This window comes from Lontra canadensis, unplaced genomic scaffold, assembly GCF_010015895.1.
Source record: "Lontra canadensis isolate GAN:19392208 unplaced genomic scaffold, GSC_riverotter_1.0 scaffold11, whole genome shotgun sequence".
NCBI lineage: Eukaryota > Metazoa > Chordata > Mammalia > Carnivora > Mustelidae > Lontra > Lontra canadensis.
The window spans coordinates 22,462,172-22,479,843 of NW_022631005.1; the positions used below are offsets into that span (position 1 = coordinate 22,462,172).

The following is a 17,672-nucleotide window of genomic DNA, read 5'->3' on the forward strand; positions in this document are numbered from 1 at the left end:
ACCAAAACAGGCACTATTAATTCTTCCCTGAGTAATGATTTGAAGAGCTTTTCAATGTCACAAGAAACAAAGATGTAGAGGACAAATGAAACCCATCATTTGGCAAAGGAGGTAGATCGCTAAATTGTGTCTTTCTGTAACTGAGGGTGGGGTCTAACTATTTCATCCATTCTGGATGGTAGACTTAATAAGGATAGCTCACAGTAGTTGCTATAAACAAATTTTTGCCAAGACACTTTGTAAAAGGCTGTCTAAACCACCCGGTTAATAAAAATATCAACTTTCAGTCCCTGAACATCCCTATCAGCTCAAGCAAAATAAGCTTGCCTATATGTAGTCATAACAAATTTTTCAGTATTTTAAATTTAATACCTACAGATAGATGTAAACTTTCTAAATGTGTTAACATTAGATTATTTTTTCCAGTAATGGCAAATATGTGAAACATTATTCTTTAAATCGATGATTTTTTTTAGGGTATTTTTGGTTGTTTTTTTTTTTGCTTTGTCTGCTCTCCATACCTCTTTATATATGAGAACAAGTTAATAAAATTGCTGTAACAGTTAAACTGAAAATGCTCATCTTCGGATGAAATATTAATAAAATAATTGCCTATTAAAAATAATCCATCTGGAATCAGCTATAAAACAGATTATATTTTCATTTTTCAGTTTGATTAAAATTGTACATAGCTATCGCTGGATCAATTGGAAATCTTTGCCTGCATTCTTCCCTTCTTTGAAAAACATAGTTTGTCTAACTACAGCAACAGAACTTCATTTCCTCTGATCCCCAACTGTAGATCAAAGGCAAAGGAGAGCAGCAGAACCAGGTAATCTTATAGTCTTTGACCATGTATAGCTCAGCTGACTTCTCTGTGGGTCTATGTTCATTATACATAGTTCTTCTACCTAAAGATCTATTAAAACATAAATGCATGTGTGTGTGTGTGTGTGTGTGTGTGTGTGTTGAGTCATGTCATGTCTGCACTAGTCTTCCCATTCATTCAGTGAACCTATACTGATAGCTTTGATGAGCCAGACACTGTTCCACATTGGGGATGAAGAAATGAACATGATTTAGTCCTGAATTCTATTTCAGGATGAATTGGAGCTATAATTTTATGTGAGAGGGAAAAAAATCTACATGGAGAAACTTAGGGGAAAAAAAAAGTAAATATAGTCATAGAAAGAATTACAAGGAATCATGGGAATCCTCAGAATGATCCCCTCACCTCTCCTGAGAGTGGAAATAGGGGAAATACTTCCCAGAGTAGGTAGCACTTGGTCTCTGTCCAAAGAGCAAAGAGTCTCCTGATATGAGAAAGAGCATGCCGGGTAGACTAATCATGGACCTTCTGTCATGTCCTCTTTAGGAGATGTTCAGAAGAGACCAGGAAAGAGTGCAGGCCGAGCACTGGCATGGTCATACCCGCTTTTTAGTGTGATGGCTCATGGCTCCTGCTGTGGTGGACATCAGGTGGACAGGTCAAGGCAAAATACTTGAACATCTACTACCAGGATTATTACATAGAAGGATAAAAGGAGAAGACTGAGAAATAGTTAAGAGAAAATTCTTAAGCATTATGAAGACTTGAGGATTCAGTTCTATACTAAAAAATCTGGAAAACCTACTAACTTTTGGGCACTAGTCCTGGTGTTGTGTATTTAGTTAAAAAAAAAAAAAAAGCAAAAAAGCAGCTATTTCTCTTGGAACTTTATAATCTACTGCTACGGAAGGGATAATAAGCAATTTTTAAGTGAATATACAACATTTATGTTTGTGATTAAGTGGACCATGAAAAAAAATAAAGATTAGTAAGGGGCATAGGAAGTAATGAAGTGGACTGATTGTTCACATCCAGTCTTTCTCTAACTTCTCTCAGAGAACTCACTGAAGGGAAGGGTAAAGGCCGTGCAATAGAGAAAACAAAGCCCTGTATGCTTTTGTGCCATGTTCTTAGACAAATTATCAGTGGGATAAGAAACATAGTTGGAAATAACTCATCTCAACTATATTACTTTTGGCACATGCTCTTTTGTTCTAAGAACTAGGTAATCTCAGTCAACCTCTGGCCTGTTGTCCCACACTTAGGAAATACATTATATACTTTGGGGATTAAACCATGATGGGACTCAACAGGAACAACTACTGACAGACATAAAGAGAAATTCCTTATTTTTAAAAAATAAAATCCAGTTTTACTATTAGTCCCCATAGTGCCGTTCCCAAAGTCAAACAGACTTGGCTGAGATTATCTGTGGTCTGAATCATCCATGGGATCTATTAGAATAGAGATTGAGAATTTACTAGATTGTATTGCCCATGGCTCTATTTACCATGGCTCTATTTACCAGGGTCCACACAGGAAACCTCAGCATGGCGAATAATAATTAGCCTCACGAAGAAATTTATGGTATAATTCTGGGGAATTCTGTTTAAGTCTTCAAGAGGCATATGAAAGACAAATCCATGTAAGAGCTTAAAAGGGCAAAGTCTTCACTGTTCTTATTAGGACAGCCAGATTCAGGTTACTGATCTGTGCCTTCTTATACATGAAGTTAGAATTTTTCATAATGAGTGAACTCAGATTACAATACAAAACCAAACCAAACCAATGTTTTTACTGGTGCTGTTAAGTTCACTCTCACCACCCTGCCTTGATAGATGGGGTGCGTCTCTTTCCTAGAGGTGACAAAATGAAGTATTGCTACTTACTCTTTTTAAAAATCTTTTCAAATTATCTTAACACAAATATAAAGGCTATGTGTCTATGGTAAATCTTGATCAAAGCACTATTTTCACTTTGTAAAAATCTTAGATTCTCTCATAGCTTTTGCTGTTGCTCTGTAAATTCAGTTACATCTCTTCTTTCTCAAGGATGTACTATTTTTTTTAACCTGAAATAACTTTCTAAATTAAAAAGACATGAAAAATTACTGATCAGTATGATATAAAAAAGAGATGACTGGCATTTACAATAAATTTGCCAACTTTATCTTAAAATTTTATTTAAAGACTACCTTTTCTCTTATTTCTTTATTGCTATCATCCTCTTTTAACCTAAAATCACATCTTATACCATGACTATTGCAATCATCTCCAATGCACCCTTGCCTCTTTGAAGTCAATCTGTACATGGTGTAGATTTTTAAAATAATTTTTTAAAAGAAAAAGTGATTTCAAGGAAAAAAGAAGGTCCTAAAATGATATAAGGGTCAATACAGCAGAAGGATATAAATTGTAGAACAAGGTAGCACCTAGATATATCAAGAAAAACTTAGATATAAGGGGAGAATTATCCAGCAATACACTAATAAAAAATTTTAATACTATACTTTAAAATCCAGGAATCCAGGCAGAAAATCAGTAAAGAAATATTGGCATTAGACTTGTTAGACAAAACAGACTTTATAGACATATACAGAACATCGCATCCAAAAGCGACACAATACACATTTTTCTTCAAGTGCACATAGAATATTCTCCAGGATAAATCCTATGTTAGGCCACAAAACAAGTTTTACTAATAGAATACTGAAATCACATCAAGCATTTTTCTAAACATAATATAAAATTACAAGTTACAAGAAGAAAACTGGAAAATTGACAAATATGTGAAAATTAGAGGACATGCTACTGAAAAACTAGTAGGTCAAAGAAGGAATAAAGAAAAATTAAAAAAAAATACTTTGATTCAATGAAAATGGAAATACCTACAGCAAAACTGAAGAGCTGCAGCTCAAGCAGTTCTAAGAGGAAAGTTCATAGTGGCCAATGCCTATTTCAAGGAATACAAAAAACCTAATAACCTAATGTTACAACCCAAGAAATCAGAAAAAGAGCCAGTGAAGTCCAAAGTTAAAGGGAATGATATAACAAAGACCAGAGCAGACATAAACGAAATAGAGACTCAAAAGAAAACAGAAAAGATTAATGAAACCTAGAGCCAGTTCCTTGGAAAGATAAACAAAATTAACAAACCTTTAACTACACTCACCAAGAAAAAGATGGGACTCAAAATAAGAAATCAAAGGGGAAACAACTGGTATCACAGAAATACAAGGGATCTTAAGGACTACTCTGAACATTTATACGCCAACAAATTGGACAATATATAAGAAATGAATAAATTTCTAGAAACACACAAACTACCAACACTGAATCACAAAGAAGTAGAAAGTCTGAACAGACCAGTTACTGGTAAGGAAATTGAATCAGTTATCAAAAACCTCCCAGCAAACAAAAGTTCAGGACCAGATGGTTTTATTGGTGAATTCTTTTTTTCTTATTTATTAATTAATTTATTTGAGAGAGAGTGAAAGAGAGCATGAGAGAGAAGATCAGAGGAAGAAGCAGACTCCCCATGGAGCTGGGAGCCCGATGAGGGACTCAATCTCGGGACTCCGGAATCATGACCTGAGCTGAAGGCAGTCGCTTAACCAACTGAACCACCCAGGAACCCTCACTGGTAAATTCTATCCAACATAAAAAAAAAAAAATAAAATAAATTATATATATATATACATACACACACACACATACATACACACACCAATGCTTCTCTAATTCTTTCAAAAATACAGAAAAGGAGGGAAAACTTCCAAACTCATTTTACAAGGCCAGCATTACCCTGATATTAAAACCAGGTAAGGGCAACACATTTAAAAAACAAGCTAATATATCTTATGATCATAGATGTAAAACATCCTCAAAATATTAACAAACTGAATTCAACAATAGAGTAAAAGGATCCTACACCATGATTAAGTCACACTTATTCCAGGAATGTCAGGATGGCTTAATATCCACATAATCAACATAATACACCATATTAACAAAGCCAAAGATAAAAAGCATATGATCATCTCAATAGAAGCAAAAAAATAAATAAAACATTTGACAGAATACAACATCCATTGAGGATCAAAACTCTCAACAGTGTGTGTGTAGAGAGAATGCACCTTAACATAATATAAGCCGTACATGACAAGCTTATTGCTACCATCATTCCTAATGATAAAAAGCTGGAAATTGTTCAAAGATCGGTAACAAGACTTTATGCTCACTCCTACTACTTTTATTCAACATAGTATTAGGATTCCTAGCCAGAGATAATAAGCAAGAAATAAAAGGTATTCAAATTAGAAAGAAAACTCTATTTGCAGATGCAGGATTTTATGTATAGATTGCTCTAAAGACTCAACACAAAAAATTGTTAAGAACTAATAACTCTGGTGAACTTGCAGGATACAGAAATTCAATATATAGATCTATGATCAGTTGCATTTCTGTATATATACACACTAATATTAAACTACCAGAAAGAAAAACAATTCCATTTATAATTACATCAAAAGAATCAAAACCTAGGAATTTAACCAAGGGGATGAAAGACCTATAAACTGAAAACTGTAAAACAATGATAAAGGAAATTGAAGAATAAATGGAAAGATTTTGTGCTAATGGACCAGAATTGATATTACCATGTCCATAGTAATCAAAAGAATCCACATATTTATTGCAATCCTTACCAAAATTCCAATGGCATTTTTCAAAGAAATAAAAAAGAAGTCCTAAAATTTCTACAGAACCACAAACACCCCAAATAGCCAAAGTAATTTTGAGAAAGAGCAAAGCCAGAGATATCATGCTTAATGTCAAACTATACTACAAAACTAATCACAGTAGTATGATCTTGGCATTAGAAGCAGACTCATCTATCAATGTAACAGAATAGGTAGCCCAGAAATAAACCGACACCTATACAGTTAATTTATGACAAAGGAACCAAGAATATACTATGGGGGAAGTATAGTCTGTAATAAATACTGTTGGGAAAACTGGACAGCCACATGAAAATAATAAAACTGGATCACTATTTTATAGCTACACAAAAATTAACTCAAAATGGAATAAAGACTTAAATAGGTAATACCTGGAAACATAAAACTCCTCAAAGAAAATAGGTGATAAGTTTCTATAAATCAGTCTTTGCAATAATCTTTTTGGATTTGACACAAGAAGCAACAGCAATAGAAGCAAAAATAAACTACAGGGACTACATCAAACTAAAAAGACTTCTGCAAAGCAAAAGGAAATGACCAACAAAATGGAAGGAACCTATAGAATGGGAGAAAGTATTTGCAAGTCATATCGGATAGGAGGTTAATAACCAAAATAAAGAATTCATACAACTCAGTAAAAAACAAACAACCCCCAAAACACACACACACACACACACAGAGAGAGAAAGAGAGAGAGAAAGGAAAAGAATGGAAGTTGGTGCAGCCACTTTGGAAAACTGTGGAGATTCCTTAAGAAATTAAAAAAAGAGCTACCCTATGACCCTGCAATTGCACTACTGGGTATTTACCCCAAAGATACAGATGTACTGAAAAGAAGGGCCATCTGTACCCCAATGTTCATAGCAGCAATGGCCACAATCACCCAACTGTGGAAAGAGCCAAGATGCCCTTTAACAGAAAAATGGATAAAGAAGATATGGTCCATATGTACAATGGAGTATTATGCCTCCATCAGAAAGGATGAATACCCAACTTTTTTTTTTTTTTATCAACATGGACAGGACTGGAAGAGATTATGCTAAGTGAAATAAGTCAAGGAGAGAGAGAGTCAATTATCATATGGTTTCACTTACTTGTGGAACATAAGATATAACACAGAGGACATTGGGAGATGGAGAGAAAGGACCTGTGGGAAATTGGAGCGGGAGACAAACCATAAGAGACTGTGGACTCTGAGAAACAAACTATGGGTTTTAGAGGGGAGGAGGACGGGGGGTTGGGTGATCCTGGTGGTGGGTATTAAGGGGGGCATGTATTGCATGGAGCACTGGGTGTGGTGCATATATAGTGAATTTTAGAACACCGAAAAAAAATAAAATTAAATTTAAAAAAAATCCAAAAACCCTAATTAGGAAGTGGGCAGAAGATCTGAATAGACTTTCAGACAGACAGATGGCCAACAAATACATGAAAAGATACTCAACATCACTCATTATCTAGATGCAAACTGTAGCCACAATAAGAAATCACCTCGCATCTCTTAAAATGGCTATTATCAAAAAGACAAGAAGTAACAAGTATTGGCAAGGATGTGGAGAAAGAATACTTGTGCACTGTTGGTGAGAATGTAAATTGATTCAGGCATTATTGGAAACAGGATAAATGGTCCTCAGGAAATTAAAAATAGAATTATCAATGACTCAGCAATTCCACTTCCAGTATTTATCTGGGAAAAAAAAAGAAAACACTAACTTCAAAAGATATGTGTGCCCTCATGTTCACTGGAGACTTATTTCTAATAGCAAAGCAACAGAAGTATCCACTGACAGTAGATAAATAAAATACAATGGAAAGGTACAACAGAGTATCAACCAGCATAATAAGAAAAAAAAATCTTGCTATTTGTGACAACACAGATGGACCTTGACGGCATTATACTAAGTGAAATAAGACAGAGAGAAGGACAAATACTGTATGAGCTCACTTATACGTGTGTGTGGCAGGGGGACTACCACTACCAGTGATGAACACACACACACAGCTCAACTCATAGACATAGGAAACAGACTGGTGGTGGTCAGAGGTAGGGAATTGGGAGTGGGCAAAATAGGTAAAAAGGTACAAACTTCCGGGTCTAAGTAAGTCGTGGGGATGTAATACACAATAGATTATTGACGGCTTCGTACATTAGAAAGTTCTAAGTCTTAAAACATCACAATGGTAACTATGTATGTTAATCGATGTTAGACTTAATTGCTCCAATTTTGCCATATATATAAATACTGAATCATTATGCTGTATGCCTCAAACTAACCTCTTGTATGTCAATAAAAATATTTTTTAAAGCTTGAATTATATTACCTCCCTTTCTTTTCACATAGGATTGTATTAAATTAGATCCATACTCCTTGCTTTGTCCCCCAAGATTCTGCCTACTTGTTCAACCTCATTTCACAGAATTCTCTCACTCCCTATAGTAAACCACAGAGCTTCCTTTGTTTTGCTGGCAGAACTTCTTTCATATTTTACTCCTTTACTCCTTAGAACATGCTTATTCCACTTCCTAAAATGGTCTCATATGTACTTTTCATGTGGTGGCTTCCTTCTCCTACTTTTTTCTTGTACTTCAAATTTTTGTCACTTCAGCAAGGACTTCCCTAAAGTTTACTTAAAGATGTTATACTCAGCATCCAAAGAGCTAATAAAGACCTGAAATTCCTTTTATTCTTATCCCCCACTAGACAATAAAGTTCACAAGTATTCTACTTCCCCTTAAATGTGTACCCAAATCATAAAAGACCAGGTACATAGCTGGTGTTCAATATACAGGTTTTGAATACATGAATGACTAAATCAATATGTCGGTGACCTCAGTTTCATGACAATAGGAGTTATTCCTTTCTTTACTCCCCTTTTAATAACTAATTAGACATCTGCACAGAATAGAAGTGTCTTGGCATATTCCATCACAGGATCCAGATTTCTAGTTAACACGTACATCGAAAAGTAACCGAATAAAAAAAACAAAAACAACAAAAAAACAAAAGCAACCAAATGGTTCAATAGATGTACTTTGTCAGATGCTTTTTCTACAATATCCATTCATGATAAAACAAACAAACAAACAAAAAAACAAACCCTCAAATAGTGCAGGTTTAGAGGGAACATACGTCAACATAATAAAGGCAATGTATGAAAACTCCACAGCTACAACATCCTCAATGGGGAAAAACAGAGCTTTTCTTCTACAGTTAGGAACAAAACAGGGATGTGCACTCTTACCACTTATTTAACATAGTACTGGAACTCCTAGCTACAGCCATCGACAACAAAAAGAAATAAAAGGCATCCAAATTGTCAAGGAAGAGTCAAACTTTCACTGTTTGCTGATGACAGGATACTCTATATAGAAAACCTGAAAGACTCCACCAAAACACTGCTAGATGGACACAGATTCAGTGAAGTTGCAGGATAGAAAAGTCAATGTACAGAAATCGGTTTCATTTCTACACTGATAAGGCAGAGAAATTAAGTAACCAATCCCATGTATAGTTATACCGGAACAATGAGATACATAGGAATAAACCTAACCAAAGAGGTGAAAGACCTGTACTCTGAAAACTTCAGAACACATGAAAGAAATGGAAGAGGACACCAAGAAATGGGATGGCATTCTATGCTCATGCATTGGTAAAACAGATATTGTTAAAATATCTATACTACCCCAAACCAATCCACACATTTAATGCAGTCCCTATTAAAATACCACCAGCATTTTCCAGAGCTAGAATAAACAATCCTAAAATTTGTATGGAACCGCAAAAGACCCCTGAATAGCCAAAGCAACCTTAAAAAAGAAAAGCAAAGCTAGAGGTATCAAAATTCCAGACTTCAAGTTATATTACAAAGCGTAGTCCTCAAGACAGAATGGTACTGGCACAAAATAGACACATAAATCGTGGAGCAGAATAGAAAACTCAGAAATGAACCCACTACTATATGGTCAGTTAACCTTAAATAAAGCAGGAAAAATATCTAATGGGAAAAATGACAGTTCTTCCACAAAGAGTGTTGGGAAACTAAACAGCAACATGCATAAGAATGAAACTGGACCATGAATACCCAACTTTTCCATCAACGTGGACAAGACTGCAAGAGATTATGCTGAGTGAAATAAGTCAAGCAGAGAGTCAATTATCATATGGTTTCACTTATTTGTGGAGCATAAGAAATAACACGGAAGACATGGGGAGATGGAGAGAAGAAGGGAGTTGAGGGAAATTGGAGGGGGAGATGAACCATGAGAGACTATGGACTCTGAAAAACAATCTGAGGGTTGTGAAGGGGCAGGGGGTGGGAGGTTGGGGGATCCTGGTGGTGGGTATTATGGAGGGCACGCATTGCATGGAGCACTGGGTGTGGTGCATAAACAATGAATTCTGTTACACTGAAAAGAAATTAAATTAAAAAAATTTAAAAAAAAAGAATGAAACTGGACCATGATCTTACACCATACACAAAAAAATTCAAAATGGATTAAAGACCTAAATGTGAGACCTGAAACAATAAAAGCCTAGAGGAGAACACAGACAGTAATTTCTTTGACATTGGCCATAGAAACTTCTTTCTAGCGATGTCTCCTGATACAGGGGAAACAAAAGCAAAAATAAACTACTGGGACTTCATCAAGGTAAAAAGCTTCTGCACTATTAAGGAAATAACACAACTAAAAGCCACCTTCAGAATGGGAGAAGATATTTGCAAATGACATCTCTGATAAAGAGTTAGTATTCAAAATATAAAGAACTTCTAAAACACAGCATCCAAAAAATGAATAAACCAATTAAAAAATGGGCCAAAGACATGAATAGACATCTAGATGGCTAAAAGATGCATGCAAAGATGCTCAACACCACTCACCATCAGAAAAATACAAATCAAAACTATGAGTTATCATCTCATACCTGTCAGAATGGCTAAAATAAACAACAGAAGAAACAGGTGTTGGCAAGGATGTGGAGGGAGGGGAACCCCTCTTGCTATTGGTGGGAATGCAAACTGACACAGCCACTCTGGAAACCATACTGAGGTTCCCCAAAAAGTTAAAAATAGAACTACCCTACAATCTGGCAAACCTACTACTAGGATATTTACCCAAAGAATACAAAAACATGAAAAGACACTAATCAGAGAGAGGAAAACATATCAAAGTACAGAACAGTTTGATAAAGTTGAAAAACAGCAAACTCTGCTAGAATGTGTCTTAACCACTGAACTACAGTATAAAAGTTAAATATTAAAAATCATCATAGTGACTATAATTTGTTGAAGAGCACAAAGGCATATATCATAAAAGAGGTAAACTGTGACATCAGATATATACAAAGGAGGGGTGAAAAGTAAAGAATCTACAGGCAAATGGAGATTAGTTATCAACACAAAATGGACAGTATTATCTGTGAGAAGTTTTAAGTAAGCTTCTTCGTAACTGCCAAGCAAAAATCTGGAGTAGATTGATCAAAATAAAAATGGGGGAGACAGAGTATATCACTATGGAAAAGTATCAATTTACAAAGGTAGGCAGAAAAAGGAAAAATACCCTCGAGATACACAACAAGAAGGCAAATAATAAAATGGCAGTGGTAAGTCCTTACATATCAATAATCACTCTAAGTATAAATGAATTGGTTGAATTGGTTGAATTCACCAATCAAAAGGCACAGAATGGCTGGATAGAAAAACAAGACAATCATATGATACGTACGGGAGACTCGTGTCATCTTTAAAGACACTCATACACTCAAATTTTGAAGGAACAGAAGACTATATCTCATGCAAGTAGAAACCAAAATAAAATAGGAATAGCAATACTTTGAAAAAATAGACTCCAGGCCAAAAAGCAAAAACAAAAACAAAAAAGAAACCAAGATTATTTAATAAAGGAGTCAACATATCAAGATGTAACATTCATAAATGCATATACATCCATTATCAGAGCCCCTAAATGTATTAAGTAAATACTAACAAATGTGAAGAGAGAAATAGACAATTACATAAAAACAGTAGGGGAGTTCAACACCACACTGTCAGTAATGGATAGATCACCTGAACAGGAAAAACAAAAACAAAAAAAAAAAACCAAGTAAATGCTATAATTGAACTGTATTTTAAACCAAATAGACTTGACATATATAAAACATTCCATCTAGCAGAAGAATATAGTTTCCTCAAGAAAAACTGAAAGGTTTCCTTTTAAGAACAGGAAAAAGACAAAATTGCCCACTCACGTCTCTTATTTGATACAGTACTAGAAGTCCTAACTGGAGAAATTAAACCAAAAAATGGCATCCAAATCAGAAAGAAAGTAAAATTGTCACTATTTGCAGTTGATAATTTGTGTATAGAAAATGTCAAAGACCCAGCCAAAAAACTATTGAAGTTAAGCAATTTCAGTAAAATTCCAAGATATATATATAAAAAAAAAAAATCAACATACAGAAATCATTTACGTTACTATACACTAATTATGAAGCATCTGAAATATAAAACTATCCCATTTACCATAGCACCAAAACAATAAATAGTAATAAATTTAACCAAGTGAAAGATCTGTACAATGAAAAGTATAAAACTTACTTGAAAAAAATTGAAATAGATACAACATATGGAAAAAAAAAAACCTGTGTTCGTGGTTCTGAAGCATTTTGTTAAAATATCCATGCTACATAAAGCCTTCTATAGAATCAATAGAATCAATGTAATCTGTCAAAACTCAAATGTCATTCTTCACATAAAGAGAGAAATGGAACTACCAAAGACCCCAAATAGCCAAAGCAATCCTAAGGAAGAACAAACATGGGAATGTCACATTTCTTGATTTTAAATTATACTACAAAGTTATTGGAATAAAAACAGAATATTATTGGCATAAAAATGAAACACAGACCAATGAAACAGAATTAAGAGCTCAGAATAAACCCATGCATTTTTTCCTCAAGAATTTTGATGGATTCCTATCTCACAGGTCTTTCACCTATTTAGAGTTTATCTTTGTGAATGGTTTAAGAGAATGGTTGTGTTTCATTGTTCTGTATATAGCTGTCCAATTTTCCCAGCAACATTTATTGTAAAGACTGTTTTGTTTTTTTTTTCCACTGCATATTCTTTCCTGCTTTGAGCTTAGACATCCTTTGATGGACAAATAGATAAAGAAGATGTAGTCCATATATACAATGGAATATTACTCAGCCATCAGAAAGAATGAATACCCAATATTTGCATCAATATGGATGGAACTGGAGGAGATTATGCTAAATGAAAAAATCAAACAGACTATAATCGTATGGTTTCACTTATTTGTGGAACATAAAAATAGCATGGAGGACATTAGGAGAAGGAAGGGGAAAGTGAAGGAGGGAAATCAGAGACAACCATTAGAGACTATGGACTCCAGGAAACAAACTGAGGGGTTCAAAAGGGAGAAGGGTGGGGGGATGGGTGAGCCCAGTTGACGGGTATTAAGGAGGGCATGTATTGCATGGAGCACTGGGTGTTTGTTATGCGCAAATAATGAATCATGGAACACTACATCAAAAACTAATGATGTACTGTATGGTGACATACATAACAACAACAAAAAAACAAACAAACATGAATTTTCAGTGAACTAATACTTGACAAGAGAAGAAATAACACCTAATGGGGAAATGGTCTCTTCAAATGGTGTTGGGAGAACAATGCAGAACAATGAAATTAGACCCCTGTTTTACAGCACTCAAAAAATTAACTCAAAATAGATCAAAACCTTAAATAGAAAACCTGATACCAGGAATCTCCTAGAAAAAAATGTGGTAAAGAAGCTCTTTAACACTGGCTTTGGTCATGTTTTTCGTAGGTCACCAGAGCAATCAAAACAACAAAACAAAATAGGACTACATCAAACTTAGGCTTCTGCATAGCAAAGGAAACAATCAACAAAATGAAATGGCGACAGAGCTAATGGGAGAAATTTTTTGCCAACCATGTATCTGATAGCAGGTTAATACCCAAAATATATAAAGAACATTTTCAATCTAATTATGAAATAGGAAGAGAAACAGACATTTTCCCAAAGACATCCAAATGGCCAAGAGGTACAGGAAAAGATGCTCAACATAACTAACCATCAGTCAAATGCAACTCAAAACCACGGTGAAATAACACCATAACCATTAGAATGCTTTTAATTAAGAAAAGAAATAATGGGTCTTGAGGAGGATGTGGAGAAAAGGGAACTCTTGTACACTGTTGTGGGAATGTACATTCCCTCAACCACTGTGTTAAATAATATTAAAGTTACTCAAAAATTAACCAATCTACTATGGGATACAGCAATCTCACAGCTGGGTATATACCCAAAGGAAATGAAAATAGAGTATCCAAGAAATATATATACTCCCATGTTCATTGCAACATTTTTCACAATAGCCAAAATACGGAAACAACCTAAGTGCCCATCAACAGATGGATGGATAAAGAAGATGCGATCTATATTTGATAAAATATATCTCATATATTAAAAAGTAAAACATTTGGCCATAGAAATGATATCCTATCATTTATGACAATATGGATAGAACCTGAGGACATTATAGCAAGTAAGGTAAGTTAGAGAAAGGCATGTACTGTAGGTTATCACTTATATGTGGAATTTAAAGAAGTCAAATTGGTAAAAACAGTAGAATGGTGGTTACCAGGAGATAAGGGATGGGGAGGAGTGGTTAGGACAGATATTATTAAACTCTTTAAATTTATAATGAGTAGTACATAAGATTTGATGCACAGTATAGTGAATACACACACCAATTTTGTATTATATTCAAACTTGCTAAAAGACTGGTACTTAATTATTCCAACCACTAAGAAATAACTATGTAATGTGATAGTGATACTAATTATCATTATAGTGTTAATCACTACCCTATGAATAATCAAACGGACATACTGTAACCTTAAATTTACACATTGGAAGTCAAATATATTTCAATGGGAAAAAGGAAAACCTAGTTTTGGAAAATGAACCAATACATATATAAAAACCAAAAACAAAAATTAAAGTCAACCAGTTTTGGCTTCCATAAAATGGGTCCACAGCTTGCTTCTGATGTGTATAATGTTTCTCTGAGTCAAGCTACTGAAGAAAATTTTATAGAGTAACCCAGGAAGCACAGCCAACGATATCACCAATTAAAGGGATATTAAGCCTTAGGTTGCGTTCACAAGATGATACAGGCATATCCTCAACAGTTAATCCATTGACTATGAAGACAAACAATCATTTACCTGACTTCTATAACAGAAATGAATTCAACTCATCATAATTATTATTGAGAAAGCTTATTAAAACAAATACTTTGATGATAGAGACCAAAATCTTTTTTCCTCCTAGAGTTTGCCAAACATGAATTCTTTCATATGCTCTGTAAAATTCCTTACCATTTTAGTCTTATAAAAAAAATAAGTCACAAACTAGAGTTTGAAATTCATTATGTTCCATTGTAATCACTAGTCTCAGCATCCCCTATCAATCTTCATCCCAACTAGATTGAGTCTCATTCTTTTCTCCATTCACCCCTCTTTCAAATTCTCCCAAGGTTCAAAAAAGGCAGTCTTCTCCCTGATTAACAGCTCACAAAAATCTCCCTGATGGCTTTTTTCTACAGTTTTATTCTATTAGTTTGGGTATACTTATATAGTGCATTGCGAAACATTTTAAGTCAATGTTTTCATTGGTAATTTGTCAACTACCTTAGAAGAAATTCAAGGCCTGATGCTTTCTATGCATATGATCAAAGCACCAAAGACCACCACAAAATATATTTTGTATTAAATACAGCTTTTCTAATTAAGTAAAGCAACTGTACTCATCCACAGTTAACTAAGTGGTCAGTGGTCAAGTATAGAGTGAGGAGAGTCAAAGATCCAAAATAATCACATTCCAAATAATCAGTGAAATATGGACACATGTATTCCAAATGCCTATATTTTATGAAAGGCAGTGCGTCATTAACAAAGGAAAACTGAAAGAAATATTGCATAACAAAGCTACTAATTCTAGACTTGGATACACCTCCTGGGCTATATGTGTATGTTCCTCCTCATCCATCTCCTTACCAGAGCTGCTGCAGTGGGAGGGGTCAACAGGTCTCCCGTTTTTATCAGAGCAGGCTATTGCTCGAAAGCGCAGGCCTTTTCCACATTCTTTGCTGTCTCCTTGTACCCGATATCCCCGTTGAGACTCCCTTCTGCCTTCTGGAAGAAGGCAATCTGACCAGTTTCCATAAGGCTGAGATATAAATACATCACAAGGGCACAGTTCTGTTTCTATGAGAGGGTACAGGTCAGAGTCCTGGCATTTCTCTCTCTTCCTGCTTTTCCCTGTTTCAAAAACAAAATAAAACAAAACATTGATATATTAATTTCGAATCTGTTTTGTTGAAAGTCACATTATTGTCTTTACTAATGTTTATTTACTAAACATCAAATAAAATATGGCCTTCCCCTGCCCTTCACCACGACCCACCACCCCCCCGCTCTTTTTTCCATAAAAGCAAATCCTAGGACAATGGAAGCAATTCTCAAAGAAACTGTGAAATTAAAGTTAATTTGACGGGCGCCTGGGTGGCTCAGTCTGTTAAACATCTGCCTTTGGGGGAGGAGTCAAGATGGCGGAGAAGTAGCAGGTTGAGACTACTTCAGGTAGTGGGAGATCAGCTAGATAGCTGAACAAGAGGCAGTACCAAAGGCTAGGGACATAATACAGACATTGGTAATATGTCAGATCTAGAGTTCAGAATGACGATTCTCAAGGTTCTAGCCGGGCTCGAAAAAGGCATGGAAGATATTAGAGAAACCCTTTCGGGAGATATAAAAGCCCTTTCTGGAGAAATAAAAGAACTAAAATCTAATCAAGTTGAAATCAAAAAAGCTATTAATGAGGTGCAATCAAAAATGGAGGCTCTCACTGCTAGGATACATGAGGCAGAAGAAAGAATTAGCGATATAGAAGACCAAATGACAGAGAATAAAGAAGCTGAGCAAAAGAGGGACAAACAGCTACTGGACCACAAGGGCAGAATTCGAGAGATAAGTGACACCATAAGATGAAACAACATTAGAATAATTGGGATTCCAGAAGAAGAAGAAAGAGAGAGGGGAGCAGAAGAATATTGGAGAGAATTATTGGAGAGAATTTCCCCAATATGGCAAAGGGAACAAGCATCAAAATCCAGGAGGTTCAGAGAACCCCCCTCAAAATAAGTAAGAATAGGTCCACACCCCATCAACTAATATTAAAATTTACAAGTCTTAGTGGCAAAGAGAAAATCCTGAAAGCAGCCCGGGAAAAGAAGTTTGTAACATACAATGGTAAAAATATTAGATTGGCAGCAGACTTATCCACAGAGACCTGGCAGGCCAGAAAGACCTGGCAGGCCAGAAAGACCTGGCATGATATATTCAGAGCACTAACCGAGAAAAACATGCAGCCAAGAATACTATATCCAGCTAGGCTATCATTGAAAATAGAAGGAGAGATTAAAAGCTTCCAGGACAAACAAAAACTGAAAGAAATTGCAAACACCAAACCAGCTCTACAGGAAATATTGAAAGGGGTCCTCTAAGCAAAGAGAGACCCTAAAAGGAGTAGATCAGAAAGGAACAGAGACAATATACAGTAACAGTAACCTTACAGGCAATACAATGGCACTAAATTCGTATCTCTCAATAGTTACCCTGAATGTTAATGGGCTAAATGCCCCAATCAAAAGACACAGGGTATCAGAATGGATAAAAAAACAAAACCCATCTATATGTTGCCTACAAGAAACTCATTTTAGACCCGAAGACACCTCCAGATTTAAAGTCAGGGGATGGAAAACAATTTACCATACTAATGGACATCAGAAGAAAGCAGGAGTGGCAATCCTTATATCAGATCAATTAGATTTTAAGCCAAAGACTATAATAAGAGATGAGGAAGGACACTGTGTCATACTCAAAGGATCTGTCCAACAAGAAGATCTAACAATTGTCAATATCTATGCCCCTAACGTGGGAGCAGCCAACTATATAAACCAATTAATAACAAAATCAAAGAAACACATC

At 35.2% G+C, this 17,672-nt stretch overlaps 1 protein-coding gene across 1 annotated transcript in view; it reads right to left on the reverse strand.

Moving 5' to 3' along the window:
- The window catches only part of THSD7B (thrombospondin type 1 domain containing 7B), an 856,222-nt gene that overhangs the window by 216,817 nt on the left and 621,733 nt on the right, over positions 1 to 17,672 (reverse strand). Inside the window, exon 14 of the mRNA XM_032856149.1 lies at positions 15,681 to 15,944. Within this exon, the coding sequence (XP_032712040.1) occupies positions 15,681 to 15,944 (264 nt within the window). The remainder of the gene's footprint in view (positions 1 to 15,680; positions 15,945 to 17,672) is intronic.